Source organism: Notolepis coatsorum, assembly GCF_963971535.1.
Source record: "Notolepis coatsorum genome assembly, chromosome: 18".
Lineage (NCBI taxonomy): Eukaryota > Metazoa > Chordata > Actinopteri > Aulopiformes > Paralepididae > Notolepis > Notolepis coatsorum.
The window spans coordinates 66,135,511-66,156,043 of record NC_140182.1 but is presented as its reverse complement, the minus strand read 5'-3'; the positions used below and the strand labels follow the sequence as shown (position 1 = coordinate 66,156,043).

The 20,533-nt window shown below is 42.6% G+C and overlaps 1 protein-coding gene across 1 annotated transcript in view; it reads right to left on the bottom strand.

The window, feature by feature from the left end:
• slco3a1a (solute carrier organic anion transporter family member 3A1a) overlaps nt 1-10,299 on the bottom strand; it is an 85,558-nt gene extending 75,259 nt beyond the window's left edge. The window contains exon 1 of the mRNA XM_084335547.1: nt 9,689-10,299. Within this exon, the coding sequence (XP_084191673.1) occupies nt 9,689-9,850 (162 nt within the window). The 5' untranslated portion in view covers nt 9,851-10,299. The remainder of the gene's footprint in view (nt 1-9,688) is intronic.
• Nucleotides 10,300-20,533: the final 10,234 nt, after the last annotated feature.

Sequence of the window (20,533 nt, the reverse complement as noted above, 5' to 3'; positions counted from 1 at the left end):
GCTTCGGTGCGTCGTTAACGTTAACGTCGGAAGAAATTCCCCACTAAGCCCTAAATTCAGAGCAGTATCCTAATGACTTTTATGCTTCAGTCGATAAGGTGTTTTGCGAATTCTGTCAACATACCGTGGGGACTGGACCCGCAAAAACACGTGCGAATATCACTTCAAAAGCCATGTCAGCCGGATTCCTCTCTTTCTCCTCGTCTCTCTTTTGCTCAAAATAAAAATGAATGGGCTTCATGGCTGGCTGATTTTTTTTGCGTTGTCTGATTCTGAATGTATAACTTGCCTAAGCCGGTACCGTGACTTTGTTTTCGGGCGCTACTGTGATTGGACGTTTATGCGCCTTGTGTAATGTGGGACTATTATAACAGCGGAGCTGTTTTGTAATCGTCACTCGTCTCGAGTAAATGATTTTTCCGGGTGGCGCACACACACATATTATTAGGGCCAAATACAAGGGAAATGCTCGCACTGTAGATCATATATATAATTATATATATAATTAGTAAACTGTCGGGGGCATTTTCTGCCCCCCATAACTGATATTCGGGGGCATTTTGTCCATTTTCAAGGGCATTTTGCCCCGAGCCCCCGTTAATTTCGAACCCTGCCGCAGCTGATTGGCTAAAGAGCCGCATGCGACCCCTGCCGACCCCTGCCTTAACTGGTGGGCAGTCCCAATACATGTGCATAAATGTCCCTTCGTCTCCATTTGTACATTGGGAGCATTTTGAGTCTTGTTTAAGGCCCATTCTGTTCAGTCTTACAGGAGTCAGGTATGGCCTGTGAATATAGTTAAGATTGATTTGTTGATGGTCCGGGTTCCTTGATGTAAGACGGACATTTGCCCATGCTTCTTGCCAATCAAAGTCACTTTCCAGGTCTGGTGTATCCCTCCTCCAGACAGAGTCTAGTTGGAGGGTTTCATACGAGGACGTTAGTAATTGATAATAAAAACCTGATACAAAACCTCTCAATGTATCTCTTTCATAGAAGAATTTGTGGTATCTGTGGTGTTCAACTGGTATGTCTAATGGAACACTGTGAGACCTCAAACATAGGCGTAACTGTATGTAAAAAAGCCATGTGGACTCGGTGAGGTTAAACTTTGTGCATATTTCTCCATAACTACAAAAACCCTGGTTATTATAAATATCCCCTAATGAGTGTATGCCTTGCTCTTCCCATATAGGGAATCTTATAGGACGTTTTTCCATTAAGAGTGCATTGTTATTGAATATGGGAGTATGATTATGCCATTTTTGAGGGTTAGGATATTTTTTTTGTGTTTCACGCCATATCCGGATTGCATGGGTAATTATGGGGCCAAATTTCCGCTCACAGTGCTTGATTGGTAGTTTAGTGTGTGCTATGTCCTTCAGTCTATGTGGGGCTACTATGTTTTCTTCCAATTTTCTCCAGGATGCCAATGCCTGGGGATCAAACCATATTGTCAATGGTCTTAATGTGTATGCCTTAAAATATTGGAAAAAATCTGGAACTGCCAAGCCACCGTCTGCTTTATTTCTCTGTGCGGTGGATCTTTTTATGCGAGGTGGTTTGTTATTCCAAATAAATTTGTATGTGGAGGAGTGTAATCTTTTCCAGTAACCCTCTGGAGGGGGTAACGGTAGCATTGAACTGATGAACCATCTTAACTATTGATACCCTTGCCTGTACTGAGTTTTTAAGTTTTGCCCACCTGTCCAGGTCGTCTTTGATTTTGTTCTGTATTTTTGTGTAATTGTGCTTCACCGTTTGTCTTATGGTGGGAAATATTTCCACACTCAAGCATCTAAAATGTTTTACCATGGGTATCTCACCTGGGAGGGTTGTGTCTTTTTTTGCATGGGTGTTAAGTTAAGTGGAAGGAAAGCCGACTTCGGCCAATTTATTTTAAATCCCGATAAATCACCAAAGTTCTCTATCAACTTGAGTAGATGAGGCAATGTGGTGTTGGGGCTTTGCATGAACAATATTACGTCGTCCGCATATAAACAAATTTTATGTTGTGTGCCCTTGATTACGATTGGTTCTATGTATTGGGATTGTCTTATATATTGTGCTAAAGGCTCTAATGATAGATCGAATAGTCCGGGACTAAGAGGGCAACCCTGTCTGGCTGAGCGTGATACCGGAAAGATTTTGGAGATGAATGTACCTGTTGTAATCATGGCCGATGGGTCTTTGTATAATACTTTAATCATATCAATGAATCCTTTTCCTAACCCCATCCTTTCTAATACTGCCCATAGAAACGACCATTCCAGCCTGTCAAATGCTTTCATAGCATCCAGGGACAGCATCGCCTTAGGTATGGTGTCCTCTTTGTCTGCATCTAGTACGTGCAGTATTCGTCTTATGTTATCATTGATCAGGCGACCTCTTATGAAGCCAGTTTGGTCCGGATGAACTAAAGACGTCATATGCTTTTGTAATCTGATGGCTAATACCTTAGAGTACAGTTTGACATCGGTTCCGAGGAGGCTTAAGGGTCTGTAACTACCGCACTCGGTGGGGTCTTTGTCTTTTTTGAGAAGGACTGAAATGAGTGCAATATTGTCGTGTTTATGGAAGCTCCCCTCCTTGACTGAGTATAAGATCATATTTAGTAATAAGGGTCCAAATATGTCCCAACTAGAAAGGTACATTTCTGATGGGATACCGTCTCTTCCAGGAGCCTTACCATTTTTCATTTCGGATATGGCCTTCTTGAGTTCCTCTAATGTGATCGGTGCTTCTAACTATTTAGCGTCGTCCTCCGAAAGTTTAGGGAGAATAATTTGATTAAGATATGTGTCCAATTTGTTTTGATCAAAGGTTGTTTCTGATTTATATAAGTCGGAGTAGAATTCTTTGAATGTATCGTTTATTATTTTGGGGTCTGTTACAAGTACTTGTTGTTTTCTAATGGCAGTTATATCTGCAAATTTTGCATTAATTCTTAATCGCATGGCTAATAGGTGACTAGGTTTAGAACCTTGGGAGTACTGCTGTTGTCTTGTGCTGCGTATTTGCATTTCCGATTTTTGTCTGTATATGGCATTGATCTCTGTTTTTAGTACGTTAACTTGATTTTCTAGTCTAGTCTAGTTGAGTTGTTGTATTTTAAAGAATTAAATAACGTTGAGTAAAGCGTTTCCAGTTCAGACAGTTTTGTGCATTGATTCTTGCGCAATATGGAGGAAAATCTATCCGTGAAATCCTTGATCATACCTTTTACCGACATCCATATTATTCTGGGGTCTTGCACCGCGTTTGCATTCTCCTGTAGGAATACTGTGAGAGCTTCTTTGAGTTGTGTAATGAATTCCTTGTTGTTAAGCAGCATCGTATTAAAACGCCATCTTGGGGCCCGGGAAAATAGTATACCAAATGTTGCTTTTAGGAGTAAATAACAGTGATCTGAAAGCGCATTGGGTATCATTTCCACTTCATATTTATCAAATAGTCTCGGGGATGCAAAGACATAATCAATTCTGGATAATGTGTTATGTCTCGCCGATCGACAGGAGTACTTTCGGGTCGTGGGATTAAGTGAACGCCATAAATCATTTACCCCTGTAGTCTTTGACCAATCTTTTAATGCTTTAGATGAATTTTTTTGTTCGCTGGAAAAGGCGAGGTAAGATTTGTCCATCCTTGGATTCCAAATGGCATTAAAATCCGCACCTATTATAAATGAGTACTCGGGATGGTTTAACATTTCATCGGTTAGTGAAGTGAAGAAACCCTCTTCGTACAAATTTGGGGCATATACCGCTGCCAACGCTATTTTCCTGTTATTGTGTACAATCCTAGCTATAGTTATACGCCCCTCAGCATCCGACCATACCCCCTTTAATTCGATATTTAATTTACGTCTGACGACTATGGCTACACCTCGAGTTCTCGTACCAAAAGAAGAGTGACTAATATTATGGTATGTGTTATCCGCTAACGTATCTATGTCTTCCTCTAAAATGTGCGTTTCGCTTAGTAGAGCCACGTCCACATGTTCTTTTTTCATCAGTGTGAGCACGCTTTTGCGTTTGTGTTGTTTGTTTATCCCACCAGTGTTCCATATCATTATATTCAAACTAGCCATAATCTATGCATGTTTTTGTGTAGTTTTTGGTAATGCTTCTGGAGTGCGAAGCTACAATAGATGTACATCCAATTATTGAGGTCCCGTTGAGAGCCGAGCTTAAAAACATATATATATACAAATAAAAATCCCCTATTTTCCCCTCACCCAGAGAGTCGTACAGGCCTGTGTTACAAAAACACATCCTCCGCGTATGACTCTCTCCCTTAGGCCACCGGATTGCCCAAACTGAGCTTTGTAATCCTAATCTTCCTATGCTAATTGCCATAGGATCTAACATTTTCATTCTAATACAATAGAATGTCGCTTTTGGTCTTGCACCTTCCCTTACTGTAATGAAATATTATGAAAAATGAAAAAAAAGAGAATAAACTTTCATCGACATATTCATTTGAACCCTCTACTAACTTATGTAGGAAACATCAGGAAAAAGGAAAAGATTGTAGAGAAATATTAACACCTTAATATGAAGAACAATGGAAAAGAACAATGTAAGATAAAAGAGAGAGAAAAAAAATAAAAATAAAAAAAAGATAAAAATAAGGAGTGAGAGATAGAATAATACTCAACGTGAAGAAGCCATTAGAACAGAATTGAGTAATTAGATAAAATAGAAAAACAGAGCCTTTTAGAGCTACAATGTGCCAATCTCTTCATCAGTGGAGTGATTACTTAAATTGTTAGAATAACCTTGTTGTGCTCATACGTTTAGGTGTGGTTGATTTTTTTAAAGTTTTATTAAGGCCTGATTAAACTTCAGTCAATTGATCATATGCTATGTTTATACACACCGGATGTTAATGTTAGAGTTGCAAGCCTTCGTTGTTATGGTGCATTATATTCTAGAAGGTTGTAGAATACACTAGTACTAATAGACTGTTGTTGTGTTCCAGAATGATCTAAGTGACCCAGAGCAGTCGAGCGATAAGCCCAGAATCTTCCAGATTGTTCTTATTGTCAATGATATGTTCTTGTCCCCACGGAGACCAGAGGTCTGAAAATATAATGCATTACGAATCGTATTATACACAATACGCATTGGTGTAGACGGCCTGCATATCCTCTGCTACTTTTGATGAACACAAATAAAGTCATTCTAATACTGATATACACAGAGAAAGAGAGAGATGAAACGGCTTATCTGTTTTCAGACAGTGTTTCGTTCTGCCTTGGGGGTTCTGCTCCATGTCGATTCCAGTATTCCTCAGCTTCTTTAGGTGTGTGTAATCCAATCCTACGGCTGTCCCTGCCCACGATCGATAACAGCGCCGGGTATGTTAGCCTTGGTCTGAGGCCAGACATGAACAATTTCTGCATCACCTCCTTGTAGGGTAGACGTCGAACGATGGCCTCTTTGCTTAGATCCTCATAGATAAATATTGAGTGTTCACCATGTTTCAGCTTCCCCCGTTGGATGCGAGCAATTTTGATGATGTCATCTCTTATTGCCGTCGTCCGCAGAGTAACAATGATGACTCTTGGCCCGTTGCTTCTTTGCTCCCGAGAACCGATTCTGTAAGCTTGGTCCACTTTCGGCACTGTGTTTAGAAAGTTGTTACCCAAAATCACTGATAGCACTGTTGGAAAGTTGTCGTCTGCGCAATTGACTGCTTCATCAAGTCCTACAATGCGGATGTTATTTCGCCTGTGGTAGCGTTGGGTTTCGAGTAGCCTCTCCATCGCTTCATCTTTAACTTCTTGTATTTTCCTCCGGCATGCCTCTTCCACCCTTTCTATCTCTTTTGTCACCTCTGTCATGCCAATGCTGATGGTGTTCTCGTTCACTTTGACTGCCCGTGTAATATCTGTCACCGTATTCTCCACTGTCGTGATTCGCTCGGACTGTACAGCGACCGCTCTCATAACCTCTTCGAGTTTAGCATCGACGTGTGCTTTGAATTCATCTTTGAGTTCCTCGATGTGTAATTTGAAAGCGACCATCTGTTCTTTCATCAGGGTAGTCAATGAGTTGAAGTCGGGTGGTGTAATTGTACTGCTTGTGTCAGTTGGTGGTATGGGTGCAGTGACGGTACCGATGGATTTGTCTGCTATTATCTTCTCAAAATCAACTGCTTTATCTCTCACGGAGCTTGTTCCTGTCGCTCCTGTTATGTTGACAACTATTGTCTCCCTGTCGGGGCCAATAGTCGATGGTCCCGGTGTAATCTCCTCTATATTCCCCTCGTCGGGGCTTGTCGCCAACGGATCTGTAGCAGCGTCGCCTTGAACGTTTCTTTTTGAACGTGTTTCAATCTGCGCCGCTGGAGTTGACGTTTCTTGTTTCTTTCCCGTCTTTTCCCTATCCTTAACCATGTTGTCTTTTGATATAGTTAGTAGAAGGTCTTATCAATACATACGATGTGGTCTAATCTCTTTTGGTATTGTCCAAATAAGGTTTTTAAACGAAATTAACGTTAACGGGAGCGGGGCTATTACCAAATGCGTGCGCTACATATTGCAGCTAAACCGGAAGTCTAAATCGGAACTAATTTGGTTTGTGGAGTTTTTGTTACAGTAATAAGGCACTTGTGGCAGAGCTGTTTTGCAGACTGTGACGTAGAGACAATACATAAACATACATATAGCCTACTGTACCATATGTTCTAACATTCTTCCCAGATACAATTCTATGCATAATTCCAGGGTAAATATTATGCCAAAATGCATAGGCCTACAGTATATGAATCGGTTGACTACAGGTTGACTACAGGTTGACTACAGGTTGACTACAGGTTGACTGAGTTTGAGTTATGCCACATTGAAATTAAATAAATAAGACACAATGGAAACATTGATAGGCAACAGATTATATGCCCTTGTGAAACATTTTAATAATAATCTCTACTTGGATGGCAGACTGGTGGATTGGGGCAGAGCTGTTTTGCTGGCTGTGACATAGAGACCAGAGTGTGCATAGCAGCGTGTTCCAGGAACATGGGAGAGTGTTGAGTTATGACAGGGACAGTTGACTCACCGGCTATTCTACAGGATGTTTAGGGGAAATGACTGAAACCACAAGATGCAAGTGAAATCAGAAGAAAACCGATTTCTGCTAGAGATACCACACACCAAAACTATAGGTCTGTGTACATTTTGTCCATGCGAGTAAAGTATACGTGCGTCGGACACTGCTAATTATACTGCTAAATCAGGACACCGGAACAAGGGCTGCCAAGACGGGTTGCCTTCTACCCTAAGCAGCTCACTGGGAGCATGGAGCCAATAACATTTGGGACCTTGACTGCCAGCACGCGCTTTAAGTCTCATCATCCAATCATGGGAACAACAATAGCTCATGTAGGTCACCGCTAGGTTGCTGGTCTGTCGCCGGCCCAGGTGCCTATAAGCGGCCGATCCATGCAAATGAGGCTCAAAGCGGGTTGGTGCGCCGACAGACGTATAGCAGCAGAGGAGATGGCTTCACACGTTTGCCTATGTAAGCAATCCTCCATCAGACCCGGAGTCAGTCATTTGCAAACCTCACCTGCAAACCCTCCAGGTTTTACTTTTCAAATTGACATTTGAGCAGGTTGGTCTACTCTAGTGCTATTGTCTATACTTGATCCTGCATTGGATGTAACTACAAGGGCTCTACTAGCAGGTAGAGCGGAAGGTTTCCGGTTAGATTCCGGCTCCTCCTGGCAGCGTGTCGAAGTGTCCTTGAGCAAGACACTTAACCCTCTAACTGCTCCCGACGAGCAGGTCGGCACCTCGCATGGTCGCCTCCGCCGTTGGTGTGTGAATGTGTGAGTGAATGGGTGAATGTGAGGAACAAATTGTAAAGCGATACATAAGATGCACCATTTACGCGACAGTGGCTCAGGAGGTAAAGCGGTCGTCTGGTAATCAGAAGGTTCCCGGTTCGATTCCCGCTCCTACTGGGCAGTGTCGAAGTATCCTTGAGCAAGGCACTTAACCCATTGCACCCGATGAGCAGGTTTGGCACTTTGCACGGTTGCCTCTGCTGTCGGTGTGTGAATGGGTGAATGTGAGGAACAAACATTTTAAAGCGTTTTGGATAAAAGTGCTATATAAATGCACCATTTACCATTTAATGTGTGAGTGAATGTGAGGCATAAGTTGTAAAGTGCTTTGGATAAAAGCGCTATATAAACGCAGTCCATTTACTTCACATGCATTGTGTGTGACAGAGGGGGGAGGGCATAAACTCTCTCTACATGACGACACACACGCGATGGGACTCTGGAAAGCAAGCCGTCATCAGTGGGACACTCTGACTCTACCACTACGCCGCATCAATGCTGTTTATATAGAACGGGTGAGGCTAAGTAGGCCTGCTACAGAATAGATAACATGTTCCAGTCCAAATAAGGCCAAGGCATTCGTGTTCAAGTCTATTTGATTTCTATGCCACAGAGCAGTGGAAAGTCTTAACCATTGTTCTTGTGGCACTTGTGCGCTGTAGAACTTGAGGACCTCTTTGCAGGTGCTTCCAAGACCTTCAGGATTTCTCCAAGAACCCTGCTGCCTCAAAGCTTCTTGGAGGGCTTTTAAGGATATTTTGGAACCTTATAAAATCAAAACGAGCTAAGCTGGTGCAGGGACCGTCCCATGAAAACATATATGTTTATCCCAAATTTTTTGTATTTTTCTTCAACAAACTTTTACTACAAGTCAATCCAAAATAATGTTAGGGATAAATATTGTGGGGAGGGAAGAAACATTTATTCATATGCCAAAATGCATAGGCCTATATAATGATGATTTTTTTTCTCTTCAAATCAGTAATTCCTCAGTGTTTTAGAGTTCAGAGTAGAATATACTGAACCAAAGACAAGCAAATGACAACGTGACTTGCTGAGGTACCAACCTCGGGCACATTTGAACCACATCTGGCTGCCGTCAAGTCTTCATTTCACGATCCGATTATTACCATGTACCTATACTGCTATTACAGTCCACGTGTCGGGCTACCTACAGGTTAACTACAGGTTGACTGAGTTTGAGTTACGCCACATGGAAATTAAATAAAACAGATCAAATTAAAACATTGATAGGCAACAGAATTCCTGTATAAATGTGCAGAGGGATTAATTGTTCGACAGCAACAAAGAAAAACTAAAAACAAATCTCTACTTGGATGCCAGATTGAATTGAACCCTATGTGGAGGCAAGGCGAGGCAAACCCACCCTAAGCCGGTTACTTATCTCGTTATGTCATAGCTGTTGCACGTTTCGTGGTATAGCTACTTGGCTATAGTTATAGTAGTGTGTGTGTGTGTGTGTGTGTGTGTGTGTGTGTGTGTGTGTGTGTGTGTGTGTGTGTGTGTGTGTGTGTGTGTGCGTGCGTGCGTGCGTGCAGAGCTTGTGTGTGTGTGTGTGCAGAGCTTGAGTGTGTGTGTGTGTGTGTGTGTGTGTGTGTGTGTGTGTGTGTGTGTGTGTGTCTGTGTGTCTGTGTGTCTGTGTGTGTGTGCAGAGCTTGAGTTACAGAGTGTGCTGTTGTGAACCCTGAATGGAAAGCCGAGTCCCATGCTATAAAGATAACTTAAAAATGGAAAACACCAAGTTATGAAACAGACGCCTGACGCCTCGTGGACAGATGTCCAGTGCAGCAGCAAGGCGCACTCACTCACTCACCAGGTACGCTCCGACGGTCCCCTGTGCCAACATGAGGGCGCATTCCGAAATCAAGAAGATCTTGATGTTTGAGAAGCATGAGGAGTTTTTGCGGATGCCGTCTTCAGACTGAAGGATGTCCCCGCTGCTCCTGTCCGAGTCGCTGTGCTTCTTCACCTGCATCCTTTACGAGCGGCTACTTCGCAGCGCTGCGAGACACGAGAGACAGAAGATGATGATGACCGGCTGGCCGGGAGACAAACACACATAGAAAACACCGTCGCCGTGTTCCCTGTCCCGAAGACTACACATTAGGTATATATTAGATCAGTCTCTGCTCTTCACAGTGGACGAAATACACGACTGTCTGTGAGACATAGATCCAAACTCCGACGGGCTGTCCACACTCCGCGGCACCTAGACATGGTCTCCTCGTCGCCCCGCGGGGACGTGCTGCGAACTCCCCGACGATGTCCTCAAAGGCACAAGTGAGCAAGAGGCGCCGACTTCTCTAGTCTATACCATCGCATAGTTTACCCTGCTGCCCTTTGCCTCGGTGTGAATGCCGAGCGGTTACGCTGCCGTCGTCCCGGTTATTCCTGCGCGACTCTCAGCGCTGGTGTGGTGGACTGGCACGGTCCTCACTGCCTGGTTGAACGAGCGCGTGAGCGGAGCGCGCGCCCCGTCTACAATTTTTTACTGACGACCACGCGGCCCTAGCGGCGCTGTGTACAAATAGCATGCGTTGCAAACCCGCGAATCACAAATGTTTTAATAACAGTTTTAGATGATTAGATTAGATACATTTATTGTCATTATACAGGCAGCACAAGTACAGTTCAACGAAATAAGTTTGGCATCCAACCAGAGTACAAATGTAGCAGTAAAGTACACAACAGCAAAAGTCAGCAATATACAATGTACAGGTGATTAATTAAACTCAGTGGTGCGTTATTGAAATCATCTGGGGTGACACGCAGCGCGTGCACGCGCTCCCGCGAATGCGCATTTAATGTCCCCTCGCTTGGGCACAGACTAAAGACAGTGCCTAATTGCCTCTACGAATGGAATGTAACACGTCTTCACAACAAGTTTAGGTGTGAATGTGTCTGAGAACGTATTTAACACACCCCACCTCCAATGTACAGCCCTCACCCAACCCACCCAACCCCACCCCACCCAACCAACCTCCTCCAATGTACAGTTTCTATGCCAAATGTATATACACTCCTTTTCTGGACACTTTTGTATCACAAACAGTACTGTATTTGCAAATCTGATATGTCATAAATGTATAGATGTAGCAGTACTGTCTATCTGTATGTCATGTATGTCATATATGTTATGATGAATTGAAAATGGGGGACCCTGATGTAAACAAGTCGAAAGTCTTTCTCTGGTCTGCATCCCCTTAACAATTGTATGTATTGAGCTGTACTGTACCGTACCCATTCTGCAATCTGTTAATAAACTTTTCAATCAATCAATCAAAGCGAGTGAGCTTGCACACCGTGCTACCCCGTCCCATGAACAACGCATGCCTGATTAAACTGGATATAACATTTATAAATGAGTACTGGGTGTAGTACTAATCAGATGTATACAGAGTTGTGATATAATATGGACAGTAATGTAATGGTAGTAGTCATACTGGCCAGCAGTAACTAGTAAGAGTAGGTATGGGATATATTGTACAGATATAGATATACATGGGTCAATGACATGACACCAATCTGTTCTGTCCAACTGAATTTTTTACCTTAAAAAAAACATCAAAATTCATAAAAAGACAACATGTATCTCTAATACCTTCCCCATATACAGACCCACTCTAACTCCTCCAAACATTTGAGTTATTGGTAATTTTTCTGCTATCTGAAGTGTCAAAAGTCCATGTGGGGTGAACGTCCAGCATTGACTTCTATTTGGACAACTTGCTTAAAGGGGAACTATTTTACTATTTATTTCACTATTTGGACACTTTTACACAATTCATGTGAGTCTATGGAACACCTCTGTAATTTTTTTTCTTTTTTTATTCATTGTTTTGTATTTCTAATCAAGTCTCAAAAACAGCATTTTTCTACCTCAAGATCTTAAGCCGTTTTGAGGCTGGGCTCCAACCACTGTGTGCAGCTCATCATGTACCTGATGCCACACAGCCACATTATCATGCAGCTGAGTCTCTCTGACATCACAAATCATCACATTTTCAAATGACTCAGTTCAGTGAGGGTGAATATTGTGAGAGGAGAATTGGAAGAATGCGCCAATATGAGAATTAGAGACATACATCATATTAATATAAGTTCACATAGCTAGGAAACAATGCTAAACACTCAAAAAGGCCATTTATAAGATGGTTCCCCTTTAAAATCACTTTAAATCTATTTCAATATATCCCTTGCCCTATTTGGCATAATTTCAAACATGTTTTGCATTCATTGACAAAATGATGAAGCATTTGCTCATATATTTCCATCATAATATACAAACGAATGTTGTCAGAATATGTTCATTTTATGAAATATCATCTGGGGCGACCATCAAGAAAACACAATTGTGGGACTTTTATTTTGAAACCATCTCAAGGACAGGATGTTGCATCAGCCAGTCACATGTGAGGGACCCAGAGAAACAACTGGCAGGTTAGTAAGGGTGCTTTCACATATAGTTTTGGTGGACTCTGTGCGGTTCTGGTGGTGAAGTTGCAACATTGTTGCATTCTTCATTTGGTTCGTCTGCATTCACATAGCAATTTGTCAAGCGCACCGAACTTTCTGAACAATGTCACGCGGTCGAAAAGGGCGCTCGTCTATTGGACACAATGGAGAGTGGAAATCCCTCCCTTTCAGGAAGTGAAATGCGCATCAACACAAACTGCGTGAAGCTTGATAGTAGCAGAGACGTGGCATTGATCCATCATTTGATTATAATTCCCATTACCGCCATCCTCTCGCTAAACAACTTGTACACCTCGTTGTTTTTGTGAGTGCCCTCATTCCCCACAAGCAGCTGTTTTATTTGGTCTTCTGCCCCCCAAGTCTGTCCACGAGACATGTTTACACAGTGTGATTGTTTTGCAGTGAATGCCGCGCTGTGGTAATAATATTAATAATAATAACAGCTGTGTTTTTTTTCTTCCTTCTACCCCAAGATGCACAGTAGATAGATAGATAGATAGATAGATGTAGTGTGCTTGTTTTGCAGTGAATGCCGCGCTGTGGTAATAATATTAATAATAATAACAGCTGTGTTTTTTTTCTTCCTTCTACCCCAAGATGCACAGTAGATAGATAGATAGATGCAGTGTGCTTGTTTTGCAGTGAATGCCGCGCCACAGTAATAATAATATACCCAAGATGGTTTATCAGGTGACTTCCTACGTTTGGTCCGCGTTTGGTCCAATGAAGCGAACCGAGACCTACGTTTTCAGGCGGACCAGAGTTCGCGTGTTTGGTCCGCGGACCGAGTTCGACGCGCATTCACACAAACCTGAAAAACCGGACTATCGAATTCTGGTCCGATAGTCCGGACCAAACAGCCCCTGTGTGAAAGCGACCTTAGTCTCTCATATTTGCAAATAAAACTATTTTTAACTGCTGTAATGTAGTTGCCACTTTTGGATGTCTTGTGGGACGACCGCTCCAAAACTGTGAATAATAAGTTTTATCTTCAAATCTATATTTTGACGATGAATTTGATAGTGACATGTGGTAAGAGCTAGCTAGTTTGGTTTCTGTAGCTAACGGTTAGCCTGTAATATTTGACTGAACTTGAAAACATCATCTGGGTGACCGAGTATCATGTGGGGCGACCACTGCTGAGTGTTTTACATGATAGATATGTCCTGTATTTGTAGTTTCTGTATATTTATATTTTATTCGTGATTTATATACATAAAGTTCTTTGTTTTAGCATAACTCTTTGTATACTTTAACATGTATTTTTCAAGATTTCTGTAATTTTTCATTCATATTTAGGAATTAACGTTTCTTTTTGAGTATTGTACAATCTTATGAGAATTTTTTAAATATGTATAGCATGACATTCCATTTAGGTAATTGTACATGTTTTAATCATGTTTAACAAGTTTAACCTATTGTCTAGAGGGCACAAACAAGCAAACAGAAGACTGCTTGCTACAGACAGCAGGTCAATGCAGACTCTCTACAGCTAGAGCCGACTATCTTGCCAGGAAAAGAGAAAGGTAAAAATATAGGTAACATGCAGTATATCTTTCTCTGGTGTATTTTAAACTGTCATGTTAGTAGGATTAGTGTGAGGATTCGCCTGTCCCTGGACCTTTTTCCTGTGTTTTCCCTGTCTACTCTCCTCTACTCTTCACCAGCCCCCACCCTTGCGATGATTTACTCTCCTCTACTCTTCACCAGCCCCCACCCTTGGACATCCTTGATCCTCTACCTTCACGCACCTGTTGGGAGTTTGCAATCACCTCGGGAGAGTACATAGGTTGCAGACTCCCCTCCAGTCCTTGTCGGGTCGTTCTGTCTTCTGGATTCTGTGTTCTGCACTCTGTATCTGTATCTGTGTTCAGTGTTCATGGAGTTCTGGACGTTACCATTCTGTACGTCACCATCACCTGCCGCGTCTCGGGCGTGAGACGACGGCCCAGCCATCACCACCTGTCGCCGTTTGCCTGGAGTGGGACACCGTCTTCGCTATCTAATTCTCTACGGGAGGTTTTCCAGTGTTCCCACTCCAGACGTCAAGGCGGCACGCCATCGCTCCCGATTCCACGGGAGGAAGGCGTCTCTTCGTGATCCTCGTTCCTGGGGTGAGGCTCGTCGTCGCTCCCTAGTATTCCACGGGAGGACGGTGTGTTCCCATCCCGGTCCCCTGGGACCCCCTTTGTTCTGCGCTGCCCGTCTGCAGCATCCGAAGAGGAGGAGGAGGATCCCCGTGCCAGGCCTCCGCCGTCGGGCCCCTGTCCCCGTGCCAGGCCTCCGCCGTCGGGCCCCTGGTCCCCGCGCCAGGCCTCCGCCGTCGGGCCCCTGTTCCCGTGCCAGGCCTCCGCCGTCGGGCCCCTGTCCCCGTGCCAGGCCTCCGCCGTCGGAACCCTGTCCTCATCCCTGTAAGCAGCTCTGGCCCTTGCCCTGTCCAAGGCCTTAACCCTGTTCTCTGTCCCTGTCTCCAGCCCGCTTCTCCGGGCCTCTGTCCCTGTCCCCCTCTCCAGTGCCCCTGGTCCTGGCCCTGACACTTAGCCCTGGTCCGTAGCCATGGCCCTTAGCCTTAGTCCCTTAGCCTGTTCGCCTCTTAAAGGCACAGTGCCGCTTTTCCATATTTCCTTGACTCTAGTGTTTTTGTGTTTTCCCTTAAAGGGACTGTGCCGCTTTTTGTTATGTAAGAAATAAATGCCCTGTTTTGGCTTACTCTCATACCTGTCTTGTGTTGTGCGATTGGGGTCGGTTACAAACCATAACAATTAGGAATGACCTTTTCTGTAATATTTTGAACTTAAGTTTGTTGTATGTAATTTAGCCCACCAGAATCTTTATCACATTATACACTATTGTTTCAGCTATCAGAGAAGAAAGCAACAGGGCAAGATTCAGAAGTCAGATGAGCTATCAGAGAGGGAGAAGGCTGCATCCAGAGGTTACAGGGAGAAGGAAAAAGGCGATGCTGGACCTGACACCACCATCCTTGGAGAACACTCTACCAGTTCTGGCTGGTGTAGGAGTAGAGAAGAGCAGCAGGGCAAGCTGTGGTGGATCCCCTAGCTAATGAGGATTTTAATCTCTAAAATGTACTTGAAAAAAATCCCTTGAAACCATAGGTTATATATCCAGCTCATGATCAACAGTGACATATTTCAACAACACATTTTCAGTGGATTGCACTGTGCAACATCTGCATTATAATTAAGTTTGTTTCGTGTTTGATATATCTTTGGGGAATGTTGACCTAAATGTTCAAAATATCAGTGTTTTGTTTTTTGGTGTGCTTCTTATTCTAGGTTCAGGGAAAACTTGTTTGTTTCAACACGTGATCCTCGTTCCTCGTGTCATTCGTCAGGTCTTCACTATAGGCGTTCGGAGATAACGCGGCCGGTTCCAGTTCTGGACCACCACTAAGCTCCATTTTCTAATTCTCTTGTTCCCTTGCCTTTGGCATAGTATCCTAGCCTTACTCTTTGTGTTCTTTACTATTAAAGTCGAACCTGTTCAAGAGTATACCTTCTCTGTCTCTGTGATTGCCTACAACAATTGGAACTCACCTACCTCCATCCTGACACTAGGAATGGCACCGATCCGATACTCAGTATCGGTATCGGTTCGATACTGGCCAAATTCACAGGATTGGATATTGGAAAAACAGGAAATATTTCCCGATCTGATACAGGCCGTAAAGCATGCCATCACGTGAACAGTAGTAGCATGACAACAACGTTAGCATTAGCTAAACGTGAGTCAACTTGTTAGCAGCACGCCGCAATCATGTCAACTGTGTGGAGTTATTTTAAGCTCAAAGAGGAAAAAGGCAAAACAGCTTGTGGTGTTATGTTAATGTATGTGCGTTAATATGTCACACAGAGTACAGGCCACCGTACTGGGGTCAGACAGGTACGTGGGGCAGAGTAGACTAGGAGCGGATAATAATGGACCTGTATGGTGGAGCTATGGAGTTAACAGAATAAAGACACTCACAAACAAATACAGAGGACTCACTTGTATACTTGTGGAATAACACGACACAGCCGAGTGTAATATCTGCAACGCAAGTATTTCTAGGCGGGGCAGCAACACTGGAAACTTCAACACCACACAACACTTGCAGATTCATCATTGAAACGGAGTATGCCGAGTTCATACGTGCAATGAATGCCAAGAGGAAACGTTTTTCCGAAGCAGCTAACGTAGCTTGAAACCATTCAGAAGCATGAGAAACTCCCTGCAGACGGTAACAAAGCAAAGCTGATAACCGAGAAAATAACCAAATTTATTGTGCTGGACAACCAGACCCTTTCTGTCTGAAAATGTAGGTTTCCGACGCTTAGCCTTGCTTCATGTTGCCAAACCGTAATTTTATCTCCGACACGGCTATCCCAAATAAGTACAATTGTTGTGAAGGGCCAGATTAAAGCTGAGAATCTACATTTATTGTTTTATATACCTTGTATATTATTTATATATACACGTTATATCCCTTTAAGCCTGCGTTTGAATCATAGTAATATTCGCTTTCCTTATTGGATAACGCTAGCGGCGCCAGACCGCAAGCCCCCAAAGTCAGGTTCAAAGGCGAGTCCGCAACATGCCCGGAGACAGCGCATTGATTCGAGACGAGAACTGAGGTTCGGCACTAGATAGCCACTTAAGTATATATACGGCGGCAGGTGCGAACAGTAGCTGTTCATCAAATTCGTTCTTCCAGTCATGTAGTGAGAAGCAGTTCGTCTAACAGAGCGTTGAGAACCACGTGCGAAGTGAATAGTAAAAGTGTCAGATTTAATGCAGTAACGTCAAGTTCGACTTAGCTTAATGTGAAGTAAAGTCGTTAATTATTGTGTATCGTGCCAACAGCAGTTCGTTCGTGTGCAGCATTACCCAGCAGTTCGTTCGTTTAGCTAGTGGACCTTAGCCAGGGTGCGTGGACTAAATACATTGGTGCCAGCACACGAGGAGGCCTAGTCGGAGAACCTACTGGACATGTGCACATGAGAACCGACGGCGGCGATTGCAGAACCAGTATTGGTTGGATTATATTGATTGTGGAACGTACTACCTGGAGAAGAGCATCGTTAATCTCCACTGTCGTTTGGATTTAACCACCTTGAGGATCTACATTCGGGCTGGCCTCATGGACCGAGGCTAGCTGGCTATCATCATTGTTATCGTGCAATTGGATTACAGTTATTGCTTTTGATGCTGAGTTTTGGATTACAAGGACTGGATTCTGTACGTGAACCCCGTTCTTCTTCAATTGATCAGACTGAGTATCCGAACATTCCTCTCTCCTCCAGAGCTTACAACTCTGGGAGGAACCCCTTGTCTCCAGCGGTACCAGCGTTGCCCCCTATAATTGCCATCCTACGCCAGGCGGCGTTAGCCTAGTACCCCATCGTAGGAATTATTCTATTCCCACTGACTTCTGCTACTGACTGACTTATGCATATTCTTCGCCATACAAGCGCGACCCTAATTCTCATATCTGTACATTTACTGCATAATAATAAATACCCTCAAATGATATTTCTTTGTCAGTGCCGTGTTATTATGAGTGTCTGCCATATTTAGATGTACTGTCTGGCCAGTAATACTAAGTACATAACTAGCAGTGGTTTAATCTATCACAATCTTTAATACAGTCAGGGTTTTGTAACCCCTCAGTTACAACAATGTTGCGTTTCTTTTTCAAATGTAGTAAAGACCCTAACCCATATGTGTCAAACTCAAGGCCTGCAGGCCAAATGTGGCCCGCCATGTCATTTTCTGTGGCCCGCGAGAGCTTAACCTCTTAACTGGCACCGACCCGGCCCCGGGATGTTTTAAGGATGATTTGCCCACCGGCGCCCCACTTTGGCGACCTCTAGCGGCTCGGGTGTGCATATATTTTAATACAATATATAGATCGAATTAAAGCCCTATTTGTTGTCTGTCGATAGTATACAGTAGCACATTTAGTATAGTATTGCAGTTTATCATAACAGGATAATATAGCATAGCATTACAGTATAGTAATATAGTATATATATATTATAGAATAATAATATATTAAAATAACAGTATATAAAATAATATTGTATACCAATATAATATAGTCTAGTTACTTTAGTATAATATAGTATAATTTAGTTATAGTATAATAAAATAAAAATAATACAATTATATAGAATAATACATGATATAATAGAACAGTGTACTATAAATATATAGATACATGTGTGTGTGTGTATAAATGAATGAACCTCAGTAAATATGTAATTTAACTGATATACACAACATTTATTAATTTATGTTAATTTAATTGTTTATGTTTTAATTTCTGCAAAATAAGTATGTACATTTTGTTTGGTTTGGTAAACATTGCGCTATGAACAGTCTATCAGTGTACTGTATGTGTGTAGGGGCAGGTACAATATTGAGCCTTCTTCTTCCTGTTCCTTTCGGCCATGGAGTTTAGTGGATCATATTAAGTCAATATGTACTGAAGACACTGTTGGACTGTAACAATTCCATGTACAAATAAATAAAAAGAAAATAAAAAAATTGCTTGATCATTGATTGATGGAGTAATATGGGGTTCTTAACCTGATAAATCAAAAGGATTTATCTTAAAATAACGTATATTTTTACATCTATGCAAATGCATATTGTGGTGGAATTTTAGCAAAAAATTACCCAGTTGGAACTGTGAAAGAATGCTTACTTGAATCAAGGATAGAAGCTGATAAGCTAAATGTATTATCTGTGTACAGAGTCTCACTTCAGTTCAAGAAGGCCCAGGGGAGGATGTTCTTCCTCCGGCAGTTAAACAAATATAAACTGCCGAGGACCATGATGGCCCAATTCTACACGGCCATCATTGAGTCCATCCTTACCCACTCCATCATCTCGCTGCAGCGGCAAAAGATCTCGCCAAGCTGCAGCGGGTGATTCGCTCCGCGGAGAGGGTGATCGGCTGTCCCCTGCCCTCCCTCAGGTCCCTGCACGACTCCAGGGCGCTGAAGAGGGCGAGGATGATCATGGCCGACCCATCCCACCCCGGTCACAGCCTCTTCACCCTGCTCCCCTCTGGGAGAAGGCTGAGGATCCCAAAGGCTGTGAAAGCTCGTCACAGACTGAGCTTCTTCCCCTCAGCCGCCAGGCTGATCAATGCCTCAGGTCCCCCCCCCCCCCTCTGCCCCCAAGTGACACTGGCACAATGACACTGACTGCACTGCACTAGTCCGTACTGGAACTCTGCACTCTTCACTTATATATATATATATATATATATATATATATATATATATATATATATATATATATATATATATATATATATATATATATATATATATATATATATATGTATTTTATTGATTAATCCTCCACTGCACTTTTTCGTTTCTTGTCATGTGTCTGTGTTGGTGTTGTTTACTGTGAAAAAAGAAAAGAAAATGCATACACTGTATTGCTGCAACAATTACCAATGTGTTTTACACAAATGGCTCAATAAAGGAATCTGAATCTGAAGGTGTAGCTGAAAAGAGTTTAAATGCAGAGACAGGATACCGCATACCGGGGGTGGGGGGCAAAAATGCAAACCTGCCATTTCTAACTGGAAATATGTAATATTTGTAACTTGAAGTAATATAATAGAAGTAATGAATACAGAAACAGTTATTTAACAATATGTAAAGGAGTAGTTGCATTTATTTTACATTACATTATATTTACATTTATACTTTGGCCCTTTGAGGGCTACCATGCTGATAGGGCCCTCTGTGAAATATAGTTTGACACCCCTGCCCTAACCCTATCAAAACAGCAGTCAAAGTGTATATTTTCAGCACTGTTTGTTTACCAATGGATTTTAAAATCTTCACGCATTGTACCAGTAAACGGACGTTTTAGACGCGAGGACAGGAAGCCGCCATGAAATCACTGTAGTCGTATTAACGTATTAACTAAATCATTTGAACAAAATAAAAAGCAGCAGCACTATTGCATAACTGAGTCATGTGTGCTATGTATTTCTTCCTTTAGGAGAGTTTTTGATGTTTTATAGATGGACAGGTTACTTTAAGGACCAGCCATTGCCTTCTAATATGTGGCTGGAGGACCAAGCTTTCTAATCAAACCGATGTCCTTTTGGAGAGTTATATATATATACTTTATAGTATTGCTATCTGTCCAT